Here is a 22,576-nt window from a genome sequence, read left to right as displayed (position 1 = left end):
AAAATTTTTATAGTCATTAAGAAAAAAAGTTCATTCATTCATTCCTGCCATACGAAAAAAGTTGAGCAAAATAAATCAAAAAGTAGATGATATGCGACAATTTATCATCCAAATTCATACCAAATTCCGCATTGATTAACAATTCTAAATTATCACCTAAAATAGGAAAATTTACAACAAAGCAAAAACAACAACATTTTCCATAAGTGAATAATTAAAAAAGTAACACTACGAAATGTTTGTTGTTGCTCACAATAAACGGGATGTGATGGCAAAACAAAATGAACTATCAGTCAGTCTCGTGCATTGAGTGTTCGCACAAATTATGGCCAAGCAGACCAAAAACAAGTTTAAATTTAAACACAAAGGGGCCAAAACATATAAAAGCCATGTATGTAACGCCAACCGCTGAATAGAATACGCAAGTCGGGCATCAAGTGCAGTTGCAAAGGTGTAAGCGGGAATAAATCTAACAACAAAAACAATTCGAATGATCTCTCAATCCTAAAACAAAGTAGTGCTGGCTGACTGAAGGGAATGAATAGGAGAACATAAGAAGTTTAAACGTGGATTTATAAAGCACAAATCGAGTAAAGCGTTTAAAGATTTTTAAATTGATTAAATCTCAAAGTGAAGTGAACGGAATACTGAATATCAGTCATAAAAAAACAAAGCATGAAATTATTTTTAATTATAACTGTTTACCTGACAACATCAAGTCATTGTAAGTTCTCAGCTGGGCTCAGTGAAAATAAATTAATAACCAATTTGAAATTATTCTGAATTTACTTTTAGTCATCGTAGCCCAACAGGATCTTGGGGAAATTGAATTTACATCCCAACTTGAAATTGAATTAAAATACGATTACGATTACCGCGATAGTAAGTATGACGAAGCCAATAGAACGCTTAGCGAACTAAAAGCCAAACCATTGGATGATCAATTTCTCCACGATGAAGATAATGATGACAATTTTATGGAATGGAATAAATGTGACAATTATCTTAGCCAACCGAGGGGAGTTAAGAAATATGTGGACACATCATTCTTGAAGAAATTCTTTCGTAACCTCGTGCCGTACGCTGCCCAAAAGCTCCAAATGAATTTCTACTTATTTAAGAGAGCTTTTCCCGATTGTGGCCGTGAGATAAGTCTTAATGATGATTCAATTTATTCATGCGGCCTAAATGCTTCACATCCTACAAGGTATGTATTTTCAAAACTTCGAAATATATTTTACTCAAAACTCAGAAAAAAACATACCAAACCAAGATCTATTTATAAGGACACGAACTAGTACAACAACAACTCTATTTTAACCAAAAATTCTTCAAGCTGTCACAATGTTTGTTTACGGTTTCATACAATTTATTCAGAATAATTAAAAATTTGACAGATTGAAACCAACCACCACGCCGTTTTACGCCACCTTAGAATTTAATTATGGACCGACTATTAGAACACCAAACGTGGATTTTGTAATGACCATTTCATGGACCATTGGACCACAAATATAATTTTTAAAGAATATTTGTTCGTGGGCCATTAGACCAGTAAACGTGGAGTTGTTAAAGAATATTTCTAAAATGGACAAAACTGATGGCGTTTTTATAGATGGAAGACTTTCATCAAGCGTTTCCGGTAACTTCGAGAAGCTAACATCGAGTCGGACTTCCAGCAGCAAAGGTACGCATTGATTCAGCGCAGCAAATAAAGTACGAACGGACAGAATTCGGAAATTGGGATAGCGTAAGCTGCACTCCTAACATATAGCACAGCATATTCCACGCAACAGGCCAAAAAGCTTAACAAACACACTCCTAGTACCGAAAACTTATCAGCACAGTGCAAATTATTTTCCACTAGATGAAACAATCGTAACGTCCGTAATTGGATACCGGAGGCCACTACCAACGGACCCATGGTGTAACCAGGAGTATCGTCCTGCTACCGAATAGAAGAATGCGGCATATTGGGCCACTCTACAATGCGTGGAACACGAGAAATGGTCTATCGAAAAACCCTTTCTTAAAGAAAGGGTCTATCGAAGCATCCTTTCTTTCAGAAATGGTCTATCGAAGAACCCTTTCTTTCAGCAATGGTCTATCGAAGCACCCTTTCTTTCAGAAACGGTCGAAGTACCCCTTCTTTCAAAAAGGGTCTATCCAAGCACCCTTTCTTTTAGAAAGGGTCTATCCAAGCACCCTTTCTTTTAGAAAGGGTCTATCCAAGCACCCTTTCTTTTAGAAAGGGTCTATCCAAGCACCCTTTCTTTTAGAAAGGGTCTATCCAAGCACAGTTTCTTTTAGAAAGGGTCTATCCAAGCACCCTTTATTTTAGAAAGGGTCTATCCAAGCACCCTTTCTTTTAGAAAGGGTCTATCCAAGCACCCATTCTTTTAGAAAGGGTCTATCCAAGCACCCTTTCTTTTAGAAAGGGTCTATCGAAGTACCCTTTCTTTCAGAAAGGCTCTATCCAGGCACCCTTTCTTTTAGAAAGGGTCTATCGGAGCACCATTTATTTCAGAAAGGGTCTATCGAAGCACCCTTTCTTTCAAAGAGGGTTTATAGAAGTACCCTTTGTTTCAGAAAGGGTCTATCGAAGCACGCTTTCTTTCAGAAAGAGTCTATCGAAGCACACTTTTCTTCAAAAATGGTCCATCGAAGCACCCTTTCTTTCAAAAACGGTCGATCGGAGCACCCATTCTTTCAGAAAGGCTCTATCAAAGCACCCTTTCTTTCAAAAAGGTTCTATCGAAGCACCCTTTCTTTCTGATATGATCTATCAAAGAAACCTTTTTTTCAGAAATCTTCTATCGAGGCACCCTTTCTTTCTGAAAGGGTCGATCGAAGCAACCTTTCTTTCACAAAGGTTCTATCGAAGCACCCTTTCTTTCATAAAGATTATATCGAAGCACCCTTTCTTTCATAAAGGTTATATCGAAGCACCCTTTCATTCAGGAAGGGTCTATCGAAGTACCCTTTCTCTCAGAAAAGGTCTATCGAAACACCCATTCTTTCAGAAAGTGTCTAGCAAAGCACCCTTTCATTCATAAAGTAGCATTTCTTTCAGAAAAGGTCTATCGAAGTACCCTATCGAAGCACAATTTCTTTCAGAAAGGGTTCATCAAAGCACCCTTACTTCCTAAGAGTCTATCGAAGCACCCTTCCATTCAGAAAGGGTCTATCGAAACATCCTTTTTTAGAAAGGGTCTATCGAAGCACCTTTCCTTTTAGAAAAGGTCTGTCGAAGCAGAAAGGGTCTATCGAAGCACTCTTTCTTTGAGAAAGGGTCTATCGATACCCTTTCTTTGAGAAAGGGTCTATCGATACCCTTTCTTTGAGAAAGGGTCTATCGATACCCTTTCTTTGAGAAAGGGTCAATCGAAGCGCCCTTTCTTTGAGAAAGGGTCAATCGAAGCACCCTTTCTTTAAAAAGGGTCAATCGAAGCACCCTTTCTTTAAAAAGGGTCTACCGAAGCAACCTTTCTTTCAGAAAGGGTTTATCGAAGCACCCTTTCTTTCAGAAAGGGTCTATCGGAGCACCCTTTCTTTCCGAAAGGGTATATCGAAGCACCATTTCTTTCAAAGAGGGTTTATAGAAGTACCCTTTGTTTCAGAAAGGGTCTATCGAAGCACACTTTTCTTCAGAAATGGTCCATCGATTCACCCTTTCTTTCAAAAGGGGTCTATCGGAGCACCCATTATTTCAGAAAGGCTCTATCAAAGCACCCTTTCTTTCAGAAACGGTCGAAGTACCCCTTCTTTCAAAAAGGGTCTATCCAAGCACCCTTTCTTTTAGAAAGGGTCTATCCAAGCACCCTTTCTTTTAGAAAGGGTCTATCGAAGCACCCTTTCTTTTAGAAAGGGTCTATCGAAGCACCCTTTCTTTTAGAAAGGGTCTATCGAAGCACCCTTTCTTTTAGAAAGGGTCTATCGAAGCACCCTTTCTTTTAGAAAGGGTCTATCGAAGCACCCTTTCTTTAAAAAGGGTCTAACGAAGCAACCTTTCTTTCAGAAAGGGTTTATCGGAGCACCCTTTCTTTCCGAAAGGGTCTACCGAAGCAACCTTTCTTTCAGAAAGGGTTTATCGGAGCACCCTTTCTTTCCGAAAGGGTCTATCGAAGCACCATTTCTTTCAAAGAGGGTTTATAGAAGTACCCTTTGTTTCAGAAAGGGTCTAGAAAGAGTCTATCGAAGCACACTTTTCTTCAGAAATAGTCCATCGAAGCACCCTTTCTTTTAAAAAGGGTCTATCGGAGCACCCATTCTTTCAGAAAGGCTCTATCAAAGCAACCTTTCTTCCAGAAAGGGTCTATTGAAGCACCCTTTCCTTCAAAAAGGTTCTATCGAGCAACCTTTCTTTCAAAAAGGTTCTATCGAAGCACCCTTTCCTTCAAAAAGGTTCTATCGAAGCACCCTTTCTTTCAAAAAGGTTCTATCGAAGCACCCTTTCTTTCAAAAAGGTTCTATCGAAGCACCCTTTCTTTCTGATATGATCTATCAAAGAAACCTTTCTTTCAGAAATCTTCTATCGAGGCACCCTTTCTTTCTGAAATCTTCTATCGAGGCACCCTTTCTTTCTGAAAGGGTCTATCGAAGCAACCTTTCTTTCACAAAGGTTCTCTCGAAGCACCCTTTCTTTCATAAAGGTTATATCAAAGCACCCTTTCATTCAGGAAGGGTGTATCGAAGCACCCTTTCTTTGAGAAAGGGTCATTTGAAGCACCCTTTCTATCAGAAAGAGTCTATCGAAGCAACCTTTCTTTTAGAAGGGGTCTATCGGAGCACCATTTCTTTTAGAAAGAGTCTATCAAGGCACCCTTTCTTTCGAAAAGGGTCTATCGAAGCACCCTTTCTTTCAAAGAGGGTTTATAGAAGAGGGTTTATAGGGTCTATCGGAGCACCCTTTCTTTCAGAAGGGGTCTATCGGAGCACCCACTCTTTCAGAAAGGCTCTATCAAAGCAACCTTTCTTCCAGAAAGGGTCTATCGGAGCACCCTTTCTTTCAAAAGGGGTCTATCGATGCACCCTCTCTTTCAGAAAGGGTCTATCGAAACACTATTTCTTTTAGGGATGGTCTATCGGAGCACCTTTCAGAAACGGTCTATTGAAGCACCCTCTCTTTCCGAAAAGGTTTAGCGAAGCAGTCTTTCTGTCAGAAAAGGTTTATCGAAGCACCCTCTCTTTCAGAAAGGGTATATTGAAGCACCCTCTCTTTCAGAAAGGGTCTGTAGAAGCACTTATTCCTTGTTAAGTGTTAATATAATTCGTTTTACTTTTACTTTTCATTTTTTTTTCAGAATTATAATTCACGGCTGGATGAGCCAATCTCGTGGATCCTTTAATTTGGATGTTAAAAATGCCTATCTAAAACGAGGCGATTATAATGTCATTGTTGCCGATTGGAGTGCAATTGCTGCAAATATCAACTACTTTGGAGTTGTGAGACTTATCGAAACCTTTGGTGGTCATTTGGCCCGATTCACCAAACATCTTTACGAAAAAGGACGAGTAAATTATAATGACATGTATCTGATCGGTCATTCATTGGGTGCACAAATAGCTGGAGCTGCGGGTAAAAAGAGTTGGCCGCATCGTTACAATACCATATTTGCATTGGATCCTGCTGGGCCGAAATTTCGTAGACGTAGTACGGAGTTTCGTATCAATCCCACCGATGCTAAATATGTTGAAAGTATACAAACTAGTAAAAATTTGGGATTTATGGAACCCACTGGAAATGCCACCTTCTATCCAAATTATGGTAAATATCAGAGAAAATGTTTCTATGTGGGATGTTCTCATATTCGAGCCTATCGCATGTTTGCCGAGTCTATAACATCACCTACTGGTTTTTGGGGTATACGATGCCGTAGTCGCAAGCCGAAATGGGATTGTGATAGTATGAATGCCCAGGAATATCGTATGGGTGGTGAACCCTCGCAACCGAAAAGTGGAATATTTTATGTGAAAACGAATTCTAAATCTCCCTTTGCATTGGGTAAAATTTCCATGGATGATATGAATTCATAGAAAGCAGATATTTAGATGATAGTTTACTGTGATATAATATTTGGACATTATGGAAAAGACTGATTTATGCTTTAAAATCTTATGTTTATAGTCATGTGAAAATGTTTGTAAATTATACTTTTATTTGTATTTTGTTTTTCAAAAGTTAATTTTTTTTAATAAATTTTAATATTTTTGAGGAATTTATATGAATTTAAAAAAAGATACGGAAGTAACGGTTTTTTTCTCTAAAATTTGTTGTATTCTGTAGTAAGTGGTTAACTTTGATTTCTTCACAAAAATTTGATACTTATGTAATAATGGAAACGAATTGCTATAATCATCACCACCCTCAAAAGGTTACCTCAAACATTTTGAGAAAGCAATGAAAATTCGGAAGCAATTTGAGGAAGCAATTAATTAGATTAGTTCAAAACTAGTTCTAAACCGTAGTCGTACAAAATAGTCCCCAAAGGAAACCAATTGACGACTATTTATTCTTAAATAAAATCCAAACCACGTTTTTAAACAACAACAGAAAAGAGGAATGATACGTATACTGGTATATGACTGTAAGCTTCGAACTAGTACAGCACCATCTACGGATAATGTATAGATAGACAGTCAATTTGTTATTTTCGAGGACATAGCCTTTTAAAAGTTCACAGTTGATTGCACTGCGATGAGTCTAAAGTGATTCCGTTCCGAGATAGACCCATAGATCCTTTTAGGCATATATGTACATAGAATCACTTTCAAAGTACAGGTCGCATTTGTTGTCCGATTCAAATCAAAATTAGAAAAGATCTTTTTTTTGCCAAAGGACGAACGCTATTTATTTTGAAAAAAAAAATCGATTCAGATTTGGATATAGCTCCCATATATATTTTCGCCTGATTTGAGGTATTTTGTGCACCAAACACGCAAATTCTGAAAAGTGTGGTGGAATTTGATCTAGAAATATGTTTGGCAAATTATATTGAAATCGGTTCAGATTTATATATACAAGTGAAATGTTATGAAATTCAACTAAAATTATTCGAATTACATGTGAAAATTGTGAAGTTCAATTTGCTAAAGTGTTTAGAAAACAAGTAAGAACGGCGTTAAGTTCGGCCGAATTTTTTATACCCTCCACCACGAATTGAATCAGAGTAAAATGGAACAATTAGTTTCCTTTCGTTTACGAAAAAGACTAAATACCAAAAGACTCTATTTCAAAATACCGAAACCGACAAGAAATTTTTAGACTAAAAGAAGACTTTATAACAAACTTCCGATGTTTCGGTAAGATAATGTGGCTAAAACCTTCAAAATACCGAAAATCAAAAGGTACGCTCCTATCGGGGATATAGAAGGACGTGGACCTTTACTGATAATTCTCTTATTGATTTTTTATAACACCCTCAGAATTACGAAAATCGGAAGGTACCGTTCTATGTGAGCTATATGGAGAAGTGGAACTATTCCGACGAATTGCAGTCGGGACGGTTTTAACCTCCAATGTGGACTAAATACCAAATTTCAGCCATTTCTGTGGATGATTTTCGGTATTTTGAAGGTTTGTGGCCACAACGAGATGTACCGTTCTATAAGGGCAATATGAGGGTAAGGGCCTATACCTAAAATTTCAGGTAGAACGTTTTGTACCCCCAACGAAGACTAAATACCAAATTTTAACTATTTCGGTGGAATTTTATACCACAACCATCAAAATATCGAAAATAGGAATGTACCTTTCTATGCGACTATATGGAGGCTTTGGCAAATTTAGAGGGAAAAGTTGAATATTCGGTGGATTATGGTGACCTTCAAAACACTGAAAATCGGGAGGTACCGTTCTATGGCGGCTATATGAAGGCGTGGACTTATACCGACAAAATTCTAAGGGAAAGTTTTATACCCCCAAGGAAGACTAAGTTCCAAATTTCAGCCATTTCGGAAGAATATTGAGGCCACAACCTTCAAAATACCGAAAATCGGGAGGTATTGTTCTGTGGGGGCTACATGAAGGCTTGGACCTATACCGACAGATTTCTTATTTAAAATTTTATACCCCAAATGAAGACATAATACCAAATTTCAAAAATTTCGGTGGAATATTGATGCCACAAACTGCAAAATACAGGAAATCCGGATGTACCGTTCTATTGGGGCAATATAAAGGCGTAAACCTATACCGACAAAATTCTTGAGAGAAGTTTTATACCCTAAATGTAGACTAAATACCAAATTTCAGCCATTTCAGTGGATTATTGTGGCCACAGCCTTCAAAATACCGAAAATCGGGAGGTACCGTTCTATGGGGGCTATATGAAGGCGTGGACCAATATCGACAAAATTCTGGGGGAAAGTTTTATACCCCAAATGAAGACTAAATACCAAATTTCACCGACAAAATTCTTGAGAGAAGTTTTATACCCTAAATGTAGACTAAATACCAAATTTCAGCCATTTCAGTGGATTATTGTGGCCACAGCCTTCAGAATAACGAAAATCGGGATGTAAAAACGTGGACCGATATAGCCCATTTGCAATACCAAACATCCTAGGGGTAATAGAAACTTCTATACGAAATTACAAAGCTCTGCCCTTATATGGGGGCTATATCAAAATTTGAACCTATGTTAACAGTTTTTGGTGTAGATGTTTTGTAGCCACTGGTAATTGCAGGTAGTTCGGTCAAAAATTTAGCAATGGATCCCTAAATCCCCAAATATTCTCCAACAGTTACCAACATTAATGGACTTCTTCCTCGTTAAGACACCCATCTCCACCGATCAAAATTACCGATCCGACGGACACATTTAACCGGATCGACTTAGCTCGATAACACATTTATTTTGATATGTGTAAAGGATGGTGTAAGACCATTATTTCGATGTGTTACACAGTTTTGTGTCAAAACCAACTGACAATATCCTCGCCATATAGTGGTGTAGGGCATATTTAGCTTACGAAAAATATATTCGTAGATAAACCTATTTTAGATTTCTGCAACAACAATTTATTTCCTAGCTTCATTCACCTGTGACTCTAGCAACTCACGACAGCATACATTTTGTACAAATTGTTGCTTATGTTACCCAAGTTGATTTCGCTTAAAGCAAAGATTCACTAAATTTATTGAATGTGAATCGAGTTGTGAAAACCGAATCAGAAATGATAAAAACAAAATGCAAAACATTTCAATTTCAAATGAAATAGTCATTGGCGGATATGCTGCGTCTATCAACTAGAAAAACAATAACAAGTTTCCATATATCCAGAAGCAGAAGAACAGCAGGAAAAAACACGAAACAGTTACCCCGGCTGCTAACATATTTACCTATAAAATGGCCATGACGATATTCAGTTCTGCTACAATGGGCACATCAACAAAAATCAGAGTTGTCCTTTTGGATTTCCGTGTCAATTTGTTTTTAAATTTGATCGATTTCTCCAATAGTCCACCATAAATATTCTTCAAAAACATGACGATTATGGCGGTGTTATACAATCTTTAGGGCTATATCAAATCTTAATCCTATCTAGATATACAAATTTAGTGCATAATAAAAATAATACCGTTATATTTGAACTACAGAAAATCGTATATATATCCCATATTCAACCACTCCAGATATAATACAATTTTTTTGCAAATCTGTATCTAGCTACCTCCGTTACACTACTTGTGAGTTAACTGATCGGGTTATACTTCGACAGGTAAGCGTGGATTGAGGTTAAAGTGCAAACTATATTAATACTTACTCAAACGACATTCAGAAGAAGCTTTGCTTATTTTCCATCAACCCAATATAGTTTAAGTACTCTTATAAACCTTCAAACACTATTTCACAAAATACACGATTTTAGTTTTGTTAAACCAAAATAGGAGCTTGGGGTGACAACCCTGTCAAAAAACTAAAAAAAAAAACTGGAATATAGTTGACATTTGAGTGATGTTACCACTTAAGAGTTCAATTTTAGTGGCTATCGAATGCCCTCAAGCGTTTGACATGGAAATTCATCAATAGTGTTGGGAAGTGGGTTGGTTCGTCGAATAGCCATCATTTTCAGTTCGGCAAAAACTATGACGGAAAATGTATCGACAATTTGTTCACAATAAAAAACATATTTTATATTGTAAATATGTAAATTCAAATAGTAAATAAAAGAAGCAAACACAATGCTTCTGACGTCAATAGGGTTTTTATACCCTCAGCCTTTAGGCTAAAGAGGGTATTTACACTTTGATACGACCAAAAATGTACCTCATCGAAATAATGGTTTTAGACCCCAAGTACGTTTGTACGATATCCGTTTTAGACAATTTTGAGTAGATCTAGCAATGTCCGTCCGTCTGTCTGTCTGTCTGGCAGGCTGGTGCGCACGATAACTCTCGAACGGATCAATAGATTCGGTCCAAATTTTGGGTATCAAAATATTTTGTCCAGATTCGATTTAAGTTCGAAGATGGGCCATATAGGTCCACTCCTTCAGGTACCTCCCCCACAAATGTTCAAAAATGTTCGCAAAACTTGTGCGCACGATAACTCTTGTAGGGAATAACCGATGTGGTCCATACTTTGCACATCGTGTAATTTCTACCAAACTTAGATCAGGTTCCAATATGGACTCAATCGGTGAACTCCTTCGAGTACCTTCCACACAAAATTTCGGAAAAGTTCAGTTCAGGACCTGGTCTCGAATCGCTTTGATTTTTGTTTACGCAAGTTGTATTCGCTGTCCTCTATACGACGCTGTAAGTTTCATTAGGGGCAAATCCATACTTCCTGAGAAAATAGCCTGAAAGTTACAAAAAACCCTATGACACCGTGTGTAGTGGTTGGAGCGCAAGATAACTCTCGAACGGATCTGCGGATTCGGTCCAAAATTTGGCTTTCGTAATATTTAGTCCAAACTTATTTCAAGTTCAAAGATGGATTATATCGGTCCACTCCTTCCGGTACCTCCCCCACAAAAGTTCGAAAATGTTCGGAAAATTTGTGCGTACGATAACTCTTGAAGGGAGTAACCGATTTGGTCCATACTTTGCACATTATGAAATTTCTACCAGACTTAAATGGGATTCCAATATGGACTCAATCGGTGAACTCCTTCGAGTACCTTCCACACAAAATTTCGGAAAAGTTCAGTTTAGGACATCCTCTCGAATCGCCTTGGTTTTTGTTGTAACATCTTGTATTCACTGTCCCCTATACGAAGGTACAAGTTTCCTTAAGGCCAAGTTCATACTTCCTGAAAAAATAGCCTGAAAGTTAAAAAACAAACCCTATGACACCATGTTTATGGGTGGAAGCGCAAGATAATTCTCGAACGGAAATGCCGATGCAGGCCAAAATTTGGTCTTCGTAATATTGTTTTCAAACTTACTTTAAGTTCGTAGATAAGCCATATCGGTCCACTCCTTCACAAAAGTTCAAAAATATTCGGAAAATTTGTGCGCACGATAACTTTTGTGGGGAGTGACCGATTTGGTCCATACTTTACACATTCTCATAATATCTACCAGATATAGATCAGGTTCGAATATGGACTATATTTGTCCACTCAATCCCGTTTAAGACCTGCTATTGAATCACTTTGATTTTTTTGAAGCAACTTACATTCGCTGTATCAATTACGATGGTAAAAGTTGTTTTCTTGAGAAAACAGCCCGAAGGGTGTAAAAACCCCCATGGCACCCCCATGGTCTATGTCGGTCCATTCCTTTAAGTACCTTTTTTTGTGAAAAAAATGTTTCAATTTGCACAGGCAGAGGGTATATCTCTGTCGGCAAAGCCGACTGATACTTTTTTACTTGTTTTTTGAGTTTTTGGGCCAATTTTTCAGGAATTATGGACTTGCCCCGAAAATAATTATATCATCATAACTAAAGCCACATACACAACATGTTGCCTAAAATTCGAAAACCATTCCAGGCCAGTCCTTAAAATGCACTCTTTCCAAAGAGTGGTCTGATGTAGTCAATATTTTGGATATAAATCGAAGCTGTAAGAAATAATACTATGTACATTATACAACGTTTAGACCAAATCAATTTCTGCCTTCGAAGGTTCTCTTACTTACTATCCAGTTAAGTTTGAGCCGTAAAGCTATTTAGGAGCTTTTGGGCAATTATCTCAGGAAGTATTGACTTGCCCACGAAAAAATTGCGCCGTCGACCAGTGGTTCAGAAATCGATTTTCCTGGTCAAAACATCCATTTTTTTGTTGTCACCAATTGTTAAATTCTATATGGGATTCGATAGTAAACATATTGAAACTAGAAAAAGCAAAAAATTAGATCAAAAAAATTGAAAGGTGTGGGCGTGGCGTGCTCCTAAATTCTGGAGAAAGAAAAAGCTATTTCTCAGAAACAATAACAGATATTGTGTTCATTGTTTTTTTTTTTTTTTTTTTTTTTGGATTGATGCCATTAGGTGCCGTTTTATCAAATTACCGTATCGTTTGCATGAAGTGAGCTATTTTATTTTTCCTCAGGTACTAAATTTTAGTGAAATTCTAAGTTTAGTGGAGTAGAACTTTTAGGGAACAGCTTGAGTTGGTTTTGGTAAAAATTCATGTAACACCGCGAAATATTCGTCGGAGACCCCCAATGTGGTATACCAATCTTCATATCTCCACGAGATAAAGCGATTTTGAGATGTGTGTCCGTCCGTCCGTTTGTCCATTATAAATTGTAAACACGCTCCAGGCCGCAATTATGGACCGATCGTCACGAAATTTTGAATGGAAGCCGGGTTCAGGTCAGAATAGATCCCTATTTTTATTGGTGATGATCGTGAAATATTTAGCGGGTGAAATGGACCAAAAACATAATATTTATTCAATTTTCTAGCGGCTCTGTAGGTCTCAATAATAGTCCGATCCACGCGTAATTTTAAATAAGGTAAGAGTATATCACAAAGGATAAGCTTGCAATTTGAGATGGCGATCGGGTAATATTTAGAGGGTTAAATGGACCAAAACTTTTGTGTGAAAATTGTGAAAATTTTTAATATACAGCTTATATCTTAATTCCTGGAAGTGACATTCCGGACAAGTGAGATATACTTGAAAGTGGAACGCTTGACCTTTCAATTGATGCCAATTATGTTGGTGTGCATGATCAGATAACAGAGTTACAGCCTAATATATTCCGTTATTTGTTTGTAGTGTAATATTAAACTCGCTGGAAGTCGCAATTATACATCAATAGTCACGCAATTTTGCACCGGGTAAGAGTATAGGTCGAAAAAGATGCCTACAATTTTGAATGATGATCTGATATTCTTTAAAGCGTGAAATGGACCATTACTTTTGTATGAAAAATATAAACATTTTATTTTTGGTCGATATTTTAATTCCTTGAGGACATATATATTTCGCAAAGTAGCCTACATATGGAAAAAACTACTGACCTTTCCTCTGATGTAAACTGCAATAAAGTGTTTGCTAGATAACAGGCCTACTGCCTAATATATAATGGGTTCTGTTTAGAGAACCACATTTTTATCCCATGCTACATATTGTCTCTCCAAAAGTTTATGTTACATCACGAAATATTCGTCCTAGATCCCTTATTTGGTATGCCAAACTTCATATCTCGATGAGATAAAGCGATGTAGCGATGTGTATCCGTCCATTAAAAATTGTAAACAAGCTTAAGGCCGCAATTATAGACCGATTGTAACGAATTTTTTAAGAAGGTTGTGTTCGGGCCAGAATAGAAACCCAGCAAAATGTTCGATGCCAAAGATGACATTCAATCATGGGTGCAAGTGATCTAGCATGTCATCTTTTTAGCATCTTCATCGATGAATTTAATATGAGCGTGGACCCCAAAAGATGACGTTCTTTTCTGGATCCTAAGCATGTCATTTTAACCAATGCGTTGACATGTCATTTCCACCAATGCTTTGGCATGTCATTTCCACCAATGATTTGACATGTCATTTTCACCAATGCTTTGGCATGTCATTTTCACCAACCCCTTGGAATGAAATTTTCATGTCTTGTTTGGAAAATGGAAATGCTGTATTGAAATATGGTTTTCATGAAAAACAAAACTCTTTATTAATTCAAACGAATTCATGAAATAGCTACAATTAATTTATCAGTTTAGTTTTTCAAAAGTTTACATCCAAAATTGCAATGTAATCACCACCTCTGCAACGCAAAAGATTACTTCCTCCTTTCTCCGCAACTGATATTCTTTCATCTTACAAAAGGTTTTTTTTTCAATTATCTTCCCATCACCAGTTCAGATTTCAACATGGACTCCAAATGCACTCCTTTAAGTATTTTAATTTCGTAAATTACTTTTATTTTATAATTTTGTTATTTTATAACAACATTTTGGTAATTTATACTCTTTTGTTTAGTGACGGAAATATGTAGGGATCTACAACCCGGCTTGCTTTAGGGATCTCTAAGAACAAAATGTAACGAACGGGGAGAAGAGACTTTTTCTGGAAAATACCATTTACGCTTAATTAATTTATTTTTAATTGTTTCTTTCCAAAAGTAGTTTCTTCTTTATTTTCAGATTCTTGTTCCTTTTCGTTTCGGACTTTTTTTTTCAAATTCCAAGAAGCGAGATTTGATTGATTTCATTCTATGTCAGATTTAGAACAGACAAGGGAACTTTTAAAATAGCAATGTGTGCAGTCCGATTCTATTTTTAGCTCGATGGTTGGGACTTCATATAATACCAATTGTTTAGAAGTTTTAGTTGTTTGATATGCAGGAAAAGTAAGACAATATCACGCCGACAGTTCTAACAACTTTGGTCTGTTCCAGTTCCAGAAACTGCAAGAATCTACTTATTTTTACTACGATAACAATTTTTCCTTTATGTTATCGGAAAAAATACTAAAAATTAGTAGATCTTTGCAGTACTGGAACATACCAAAATGAAAATAAACAGGTGTGTAAATAAAAACACAAACATCATCTCTATTGGATCGATGGAATGGGTACAAATGCTGATGAAAAGATCGGATCTTTCACGACTTCCTTTGCATTGGTTCAAATCCTAATGAAAATATCGGATCTTTCACGACTTCCTTTGAACCAATGGAAAAGATGACATGAAATCACGTCATCGCAAAGAACCCCTTCCGTCAAATTTTGCTGGGAATGATTAATTTTTGCTGATGATCGTGAAATGTTCAGGGAATGAAATGGACCAAAAACAAAATTTTAACCAATTTTGTAGCGGCTCTGTAGGTCAAAATAATAACCCGCAAAATTGTAAACAAAGTTTGAGTTTATGATGAAGAAGAAGCGTAAAAAACAAACGTGAAGATCAGATAATACTTAGCGGGTTAAATGGACTGAAACTTTTGTGTGAAATTGGTAAAAATTTCAATAACGTAGCTGTTAAACAACGGAAGTAGTAGTACTACATAAGTGGGTTTCATTACATTTTAGTTTGTGTGAACTAAATTTTCCTTTCCTGCTACAAAAATGTCTTTGTCATGCTAGATAACTTTTTGGTTTTGGTCATAAGTATTATACAATACATCTCTGATATTTGATAATTAAATTTTCACAATCATTGAAAAGAAGTTCAGTTCATAGGGTATCCCATGGTCGGCTCCGTCTGACTATAGACTTTTCTTACTTGTTTTATATTGTAAATAAATTTATATATAAAATAAAAGAAGCAAACACAATACTTCTGACGTCAATAGGGATTTTTTTGAATTTTTGGGCCAATTTCTCAGGAAGCATGGACTTGCCCCGAAAATATCGTCATAAATATAGCCACATACACAACATGTTGCCAAAATTTCAAAAACCATTCCAGTCGAGTCCTTAAAATGTACTCTCTCTCCAACGAGTGGTGTGGTGTAGTCAATATTCGGACATAATTCGAATTTATACATTGTACAACGTTTGGACCAAATCAATTTCTGCCTTCGAGGGTTATCTTACTTACTATCCAGTTTAGTTTATGCCGTAAGGTTATTTTAGAGCTATTATTATCTCACATGGTTTGACTTGCCCACGAAAAAAGTGCGCCGTCGTAACAGGGTCCGCAAGTAGAACTTTCTGGAAAACAATTCAAAACGATCCGAGATGAGCTGTTAAACAGCACTTTTTTCAAATTTTGTGTAGGATGTACACTAAGGTCGGAACCTACATAGTCCATATTGCAAACTTATACATGACTATACAGAATACTATGTGCAAAGTATGGACCAATCAGAAACCCTCTGCGAGAGTTATCTTGCGGATTTGTCATTATAGTTGGTTCCGGCAAAGTTTCCTAGAGCTTTAAGACCTTTACATCAGGAAGTATGGACTTGCTCCCAAAAAAATTGAACCATCGTAAAGCCGCAAGGACAACATGCTGAAAACTTTCCAAACGATCCGATAGGAAATTTTCAACATCACTGTTCCCGAATTGTGGAAGGTACCCGAAGAAGTGGACCGATATAGTCCATATTTGAACCCTATCTATGCCTGAAAGTAATATTACATATGCAAAGTAATGACCAATTCGGTTACTTCCTTCGAGAGTTATCGTGCGCACCATTTTAGCGAAAATTTTTGAACTTTTGTGGGGGAGGGCCGATATGGCCCATTTTTGAACTTAAACTAAGTTTGGACAAAATATTACGAATGCCAAAGTTTGGACCAGTAGTGCGATTCTGTTACTCATGCTTATAGTTTCGGTAATTAACGATATTTTTCGGTAAGTCAGCGACAAATAAAAAGTAGTCGTATAGTTCTATCGACAGCTAAAGTGTTGTCAAATTTTATTTGAACTTTCATTCATAATTTTGCGTTTTAATTTTACCGACATTTGTCGATAACTAAAAAAATGAGTTAGAGAATCGCACTACAGATCAGTTGCTTCGTTAAAAAGTTATGGTGAGCACCAACCAGTCAGACTGAATAACTTCGTTTGCCCGCATGGGATTGATGGAGACTTTTAGGACATTTCTTCGAATGGCAAACCCTAGCTCTCCACCAAAAAATCAACTTTGTGGGAATTTTTGCTATTTCAATGCCTATTTTGACCGGACTAATTGTCTGAAACAGATTTCGTCCAAACATACTTGGAGTCAAAACCCATTATTTCGATGAGGCACATTTTTGGTCCTATGAAAGTGTATATACCCCCATTAAGGTGCGGAGGTAGAGGAAGTATTTTACTACCTTAAATTATAGGAACCAACGTCAACAATTGGTCCGATCTCTATGGAGAATTGCGCGCCGACACCATCAATCAACTTGGACTACTCGCCATTTACCGCCAGACCCACTTTAGCAGATTCCCTTTCGACTTTTGCAACGGTATCAGTTACTTACTTTACCGATCAACCCATGATGTCAATGTCATCGGCATAAGGAAGTAACATATGTTTGTTTGTATAAGTTAGACCTACGAGAGCTTAGGTCTGAAAATATTAAGATCGTCTAGATCCTAATTAAGATCTTCTAGATCTTGTACGCGTTACTTTGTCGAAAAAGGACCGCGGACCCTTTTAAAACTGGAGTTCAATTATCAAAATTGAACTTAAGTGACACTTATCAAAAGTTTCGCCGCTCCCGAATTAAAAAAACCGTTTGTTGATTTAAGACGACTTTATTCACTGACAGTTGGTAAAAGAGTAAAGTTAATGTTGTGTTACAATCATAAACTAGATTACAAATATTTGCTTATTTGACATTATGATTTTCCATGAAATCATGTCACTTAGCTTTTAATAATTTGTTGTTACCAAATTCTATTAAATTTGTCTGCACGCGTCGAGCGTTGCATTGGTTGACCGGAAATTGCATTTCTTGGGTTTATTGAAATCGGACAGACGAAATGTTCTGCAAAGCAGTTTCATTGAGTTGGCTGCTTTTGCAACGGAAGTGTATTTTCTGATTTATTAAAATAATTAATTGGAATTTAATATTTGGGGCAGATGAATGTCTGCAATGTGCTTTTGCAACGGAAGTGTATTTTCTGATTTATTAAAATAATTAATTGGAATTTTATATTTGGGGCAGATGAATGTCTGCAATGTAGTTTAATTGGAATTGAGTTTAACAGAGTATGCAACTTTATTGTTGCTGAGCTTTAGTTTTATTAGGTAAAACAACATATTATGTGTTAACTCCTCCCCCTTTAAAAACGATTGTCCTCAATCGTTAGAAATATGGTAGGTCATCCACTTTTTGTGGCCCTGGTACTTGAACTTTGTTTTGAGTGATTGGGAGGATCTGTGTTAACCCGTGACTAGGGGCAATTGTATGAAAGACTACGTTTTGTCGTTTTTTCATGAAAAACCCAGTTATCAATAGACATATAGCAAAAATTGAAAATAGAGAGAAAATTGTATATTTGGTAACAACTGCTTCTGACTTGAGTTCATGGATGGACTTAGTATTATTAATATGCAAATGGTTTAACATTTCCAATGATAAAAGATTTATAAATTCATCTTCGACAGGCGTTTGTTGTATTGCTGGTGGATTAATTCTTGATAATGGAGCTTCTAAATTTTTGTACAATTTGTCATTAATGCGTAACGTTGCATTGTGGAATTCTATCAAAAATGTTCCATTTAAAGTCTTGTTATTTACTGTTCCACTGAAATCATTAAGAAAAATGACACCGGGTGAAATATTTTCTATCGGAGGAATATGATACGCGTTAGTTATTGGACAGGATGAATTCGATCCGTGTAGTAACGGTGGGATGCAAGTATCGTTGGAAATATTTACCAATTGGTCATTTTGACAAAATTTTACATGTTTTGTTACAACGCATTTGCTTTTTACGCCAAATATACTGTTATTATTTTTTATAATTTCATTAAACTTAGTACTTATAATTCTATTATTTCTTTTTACAGGTCTGATTAAAAAATTATGGAATATTTCTTTGCTAGTTAGAGGGATTACAATAATATATAAAAGTTTTTTCTGATTGTACAATACTTTAATTTTTGCAAATTCTAGGGCTTCTTCTATTGATGTAATAATAATGTTATCTTCTTTTATTTTTTCGAATGCAATTTTCATTTCTTCTTTATTTAACAAAAATGAGTTTACAATATTTTGTTTTGCCCATTGCATTGCGAATTTAATATTAGTTAGTTCTTCTTTTGTGAATCTAAGTTTTATCTGCATGCTGAGTGCAGCTTCATTTACATAGTTAGTATCTTGTTTTACTACTTTTGATATTTGATTTGTAATTTGCGTAAGGTTTTGTAATCTCTCTGTGAAAATATCATTTATGATTATTTGTTGATTATTATTTCGGATTGTTTGGTCTAAATCATTTTTAATCAATTCAAAATCGTCGTGATCTGGAGATCCCGCGATATATTTCCAGGCTGTGCCTATCATATTAATGGCTCTTTTTTTCCTGTATGCTTCTACTGGCTCTATGGATTCGAGGATACCGTGTATTTGTGATATTTCGTGCGTAAGGAGTGGGAAAAAAGGATTGGATTTAGGTATGGCTTGTGTTATTTTCCATTGTATGTCATTAACGAGGTTCCTGTATCTGTCTATGTCTATGATGTGGATAATGTTAAATGTTCCATCCTGTACTTTAGCTGGACCATTGTGAATTGGTACAAGATATGACTGTGTGAAGTTAAAAACATGCATGTTGATTTCTGAAGAGGTGCAAAGAAATGCTAGGGTTCTGTAAAAAGAAATATAAAGAAGGTCTCAGTTTTTAATGTTGCTTTTATGTACTACTTTTCCTGATTCTGTAAGAATAGTTGTAGAATGGTTTTCTTTTACTATCTCTTTTTTAAATCTTGGAGACAATTTGGTCCCTAGACGCTTATGGATTTTTACATAAATTTCGTCACCTGGGTCAAATTGTTTGATTGGTTCCCGATTTTTATTATGGGTTTTAAGGTCAGCTACCTGTTTGTCTCGTAATCTTTGGATATTATCTTGTCTTGCTTTATCATACATTTCGGGGTCTATGCTAACTCGTCGTCCGAAAAATACCTCGAGTGGTCTTTGTCCTGTTGTGCTATGTATAGTATAATTGTATTCGTAAATTGCTCTGTCCAATAGTTCAAGAAACGTAGGGTATGTCCGTTCAGTTCGAAGGCAACGCATAATTTCAGCTAGGGTTGAGTGAAATCGCTCAACCTGGCCGTTCACGACACTCGCGTATGGTGGAGCTTTGTAGATTTCTATTTCCAATTGGTCTTGTAACATAAAAATTATTGATGCCGAATTAAAGGATTTCTCATTGTCAAAAACTATAATTTTTGGAACACCGAATAAAAATACTAATTCTCGTAAAGGTTCTCTTATATCTTCAATGGCTCTTGACTTAATAATTCTACCCTGCACGTATTTTGAAAATGTATCCAATGCTGTGAGGACAAGTTTATTCTCCGTTTTGAAAATATCAATGTGAAGGATTTCTCCAGGATATGAAGGTATTGGTGTTTCCCTTAGTTCAGGCTTCGGTGGATGCCTGTCGTATTTGTTTTCTTTGCAAACAGTACATTGCTTTACGATCTTGTTAATTTTATTGTTCATACTGGGAAAATAATATTTTTCGAGAATCTGTATTTTATTTTCTCTGGCATTTCTATGAGCTCTTTTTTGTGTGGTTATAATTATTTCATCCTGTTGGTTACTATCTTTAATATCTTCAACTTGGAGGTTCGTAAATCTAATGCGATATTTTGCAAAGTGCTGTGGGAAAATTTCTTGAATTTTTCTCATTAATGTCTCGGGTGCTTTGATGCCATTGATTACAGAGGGATTTAAGTAATTTTTCAGAATTTGGATTAACTGATCAGGGGTATAATCTATTCCTGGAAGTATATGCCTGTGGATGGTTGGGAATACTATATCGAACTGATAGGAGTTTGTTGCACTAGGGTCAAAGATTATCTGATTCTTAAAAACGTTTATTGGTGCTTCGACACTATAAATAAGGTTATGTGAGGAACTATCGTCACTATGTGTCATTTCCGACATAGAATTAACTTGCGATACTTCAGGCACTCTGGATAGGGCATCTGCCACTACGTTACTTTTTCCTGGTTTATAAAAAAGCTCGTAGTCGTATTCTTCCAATATGGATTTCCATCGCTTCATCTTGTTATTATTGTTTTTATTACTGAGAGCGTAGGTGAGTGGCTGGTGGTCTGTGTATATTTTTACTTTTGCTGTTCCATATAAAAAATTCCTAAGACTGTCAAGGGCCCAGACGATAGCAAGCATTTCCTTTTCGTTCGCCGCGTAATGCTCTTCTGCCTTATGCAGAGTTCTTGATATAAAGGTAATGGGCTTGTCTCCTTGAGACAAAACTGCTCCGAGAGCATAATCTGACGCATCAGTTGTTAGCTCGAAGGGATTGTCATAATTTGGATAGTACAACAACGTATCTCTTGATAGTAGAGAATTTTTTATCTTTGTAAATGCTTCCTCCTCTTCGGTATTAAATTTTATAGAAATTTTAGACGACTGTTTTTTTGATATTCGACCCTCTTCACCTCTCAAAAGTGACGTCAGTGGTTTTGCCAATTTTGCAAAATCTCTTATAAAACGGCGATAATATCCCGCAAGGCCTAGGAAGGATCGAAGTTCTTTAATAGTTCTGGGTTGGGGAAAGTTTGCAATGGCTTCAACTTTTTTTGGGTTAGTTTTTATACCTGCCTCGGATATTATAAATCCGAGAAATTCCACTTCTTGTTTAAAAAAATGACACTTGTCCAATTGGACTTTCATAGTTGCTTCTTCTAATGTTTTGAAAACATTATGAATATCACGAATATGGATTTGCTGTATATAACTATGTCATCGATATATACGTAGCATATTCTCCCTATATGTTCGCTGAGAATATCATCGAGAGCTCGTTGAAATATCGACGGGGCATTTTTTAAACCAAATGGTAAGCGAGTGAACTCGTATTTGCCATTATTAATAGAAAATGCAGTTTTTTCCACATCAGAATCTTTTAACGGAATTTGATGGAAGCCGCTTTTTAAATCCAACACAGAAAAGAATTTGCTATTTCCTAACTTCCCTAAAATATCGGATATTTCAGGAATCGGATATCTATCTGAGATTGTGACAGAATTTAGTTTCCTATAGTCTATTACCATCCTGTATTGTTTATTCCCTTGGGAGTCAGGCTTTTTATCAACTATCCAAACAGGTGAATTGTATGGTGATCTTGATGGTTGTATGATTCCATCGTTTAGCAACGATCGACTTCACGTTTTAATGAAGCCGGATAAGGGTAAAATTTGGTATACACTGGAGAATCATTTGATGTACGGATCTCTCCAACTACCTTAGTTGTGTAGGTTAATTTCTCGTCTGGCTCTGCGAAGAGCTTAGAGAATTTATCTATTAAGAGATTCATGGCTTCCATTTGCCTAGGGTTCATATGGTCGTCAAGTAATTTTATAGTATTTACACTTTGGCTAACATGTTGTTTAAGTCGAACCTTGGTATGCTAGCGAACGATCATATAATTTTTATTTGTGTAAATGACTGCGTCTAAGGCTTTTAGACTGTCATTACCTAGAATGCCATGGAAAGATTTTGGACTAGGCATTAAGTAGAAT

General features: G+C 36.4%; 1 protein-coding gene across 1 annotated transcript; it reads left to right on the top strand.

Annotated features, from left to right (window-relative positions):
* The first annotated feature begins 407 nt into the window (after positions 1-407).
* LOC141393158 (phospholipase A1-like) lies at positions 408-6,345 on the top strand. The gene is made up of 3 exons (XM_073966115.1): positions 408-724; positions 796-1,207; positions 5,304-6,345. The coding sequence occupies exons 1-3, from the start codon at positions 676-678 to the stop codon at positions 6,034-6,036; spliced, it is 1,194 nt and encodes a 397-aa protein (XP_073822216.1). The 5' UTR covers positions 408-675; the 3' UTR covers positions 6,037-6,345.
* Positions 6,346-22,576: the final 16,231 nt, after the last annotated feature.

The sequence above is a fragment of the Musca autumnalis genome, unplaced genomic scaffold (assembly GCF_047663935.1).
Source record: "Musca autumnalis isolate F117 unplaced genomic scaffold, ASM4766393v1 scaffold_2, whole genome shotgun sequence".
NCBI lineage: Eukaryota > Metazoa > Arthropoda > Insecta > Diptera > Muscidae > Musca > Musca autumnalis.
The sequence above is the reverse complement of the archived record's forward strand: the minus strand, read 5'-3'. Positions and strand labels throughout refer to the sequence as shown.

What these genes read in the sequence shown, in the direction of transcription:
- LOC141393158 (XM_073966115.1), top strand. Translation starts at nt 676, where the DNA reads ATGAAATTATTTTTAATTATAACTGTTTACCTGACAACATCAAGTCAT. An exon ending in CCTGACAACATCAAGTCATT is followed by an intron (nt 725 to 795) that starts GTAAGTTCTCAG and finishes ATTTACTTTTAG; the next exon opens with TCATCGTAGCCCAACAGGAT. An exon ending in AATGCTTCACATCCTACAAG is followed by an intron (nt 1,208 to 5,303) that starts GTATGTATTTTC and finishes TTTTTTTTTCAG; the next exon opens with AATTATAATTCACGGCTGGA.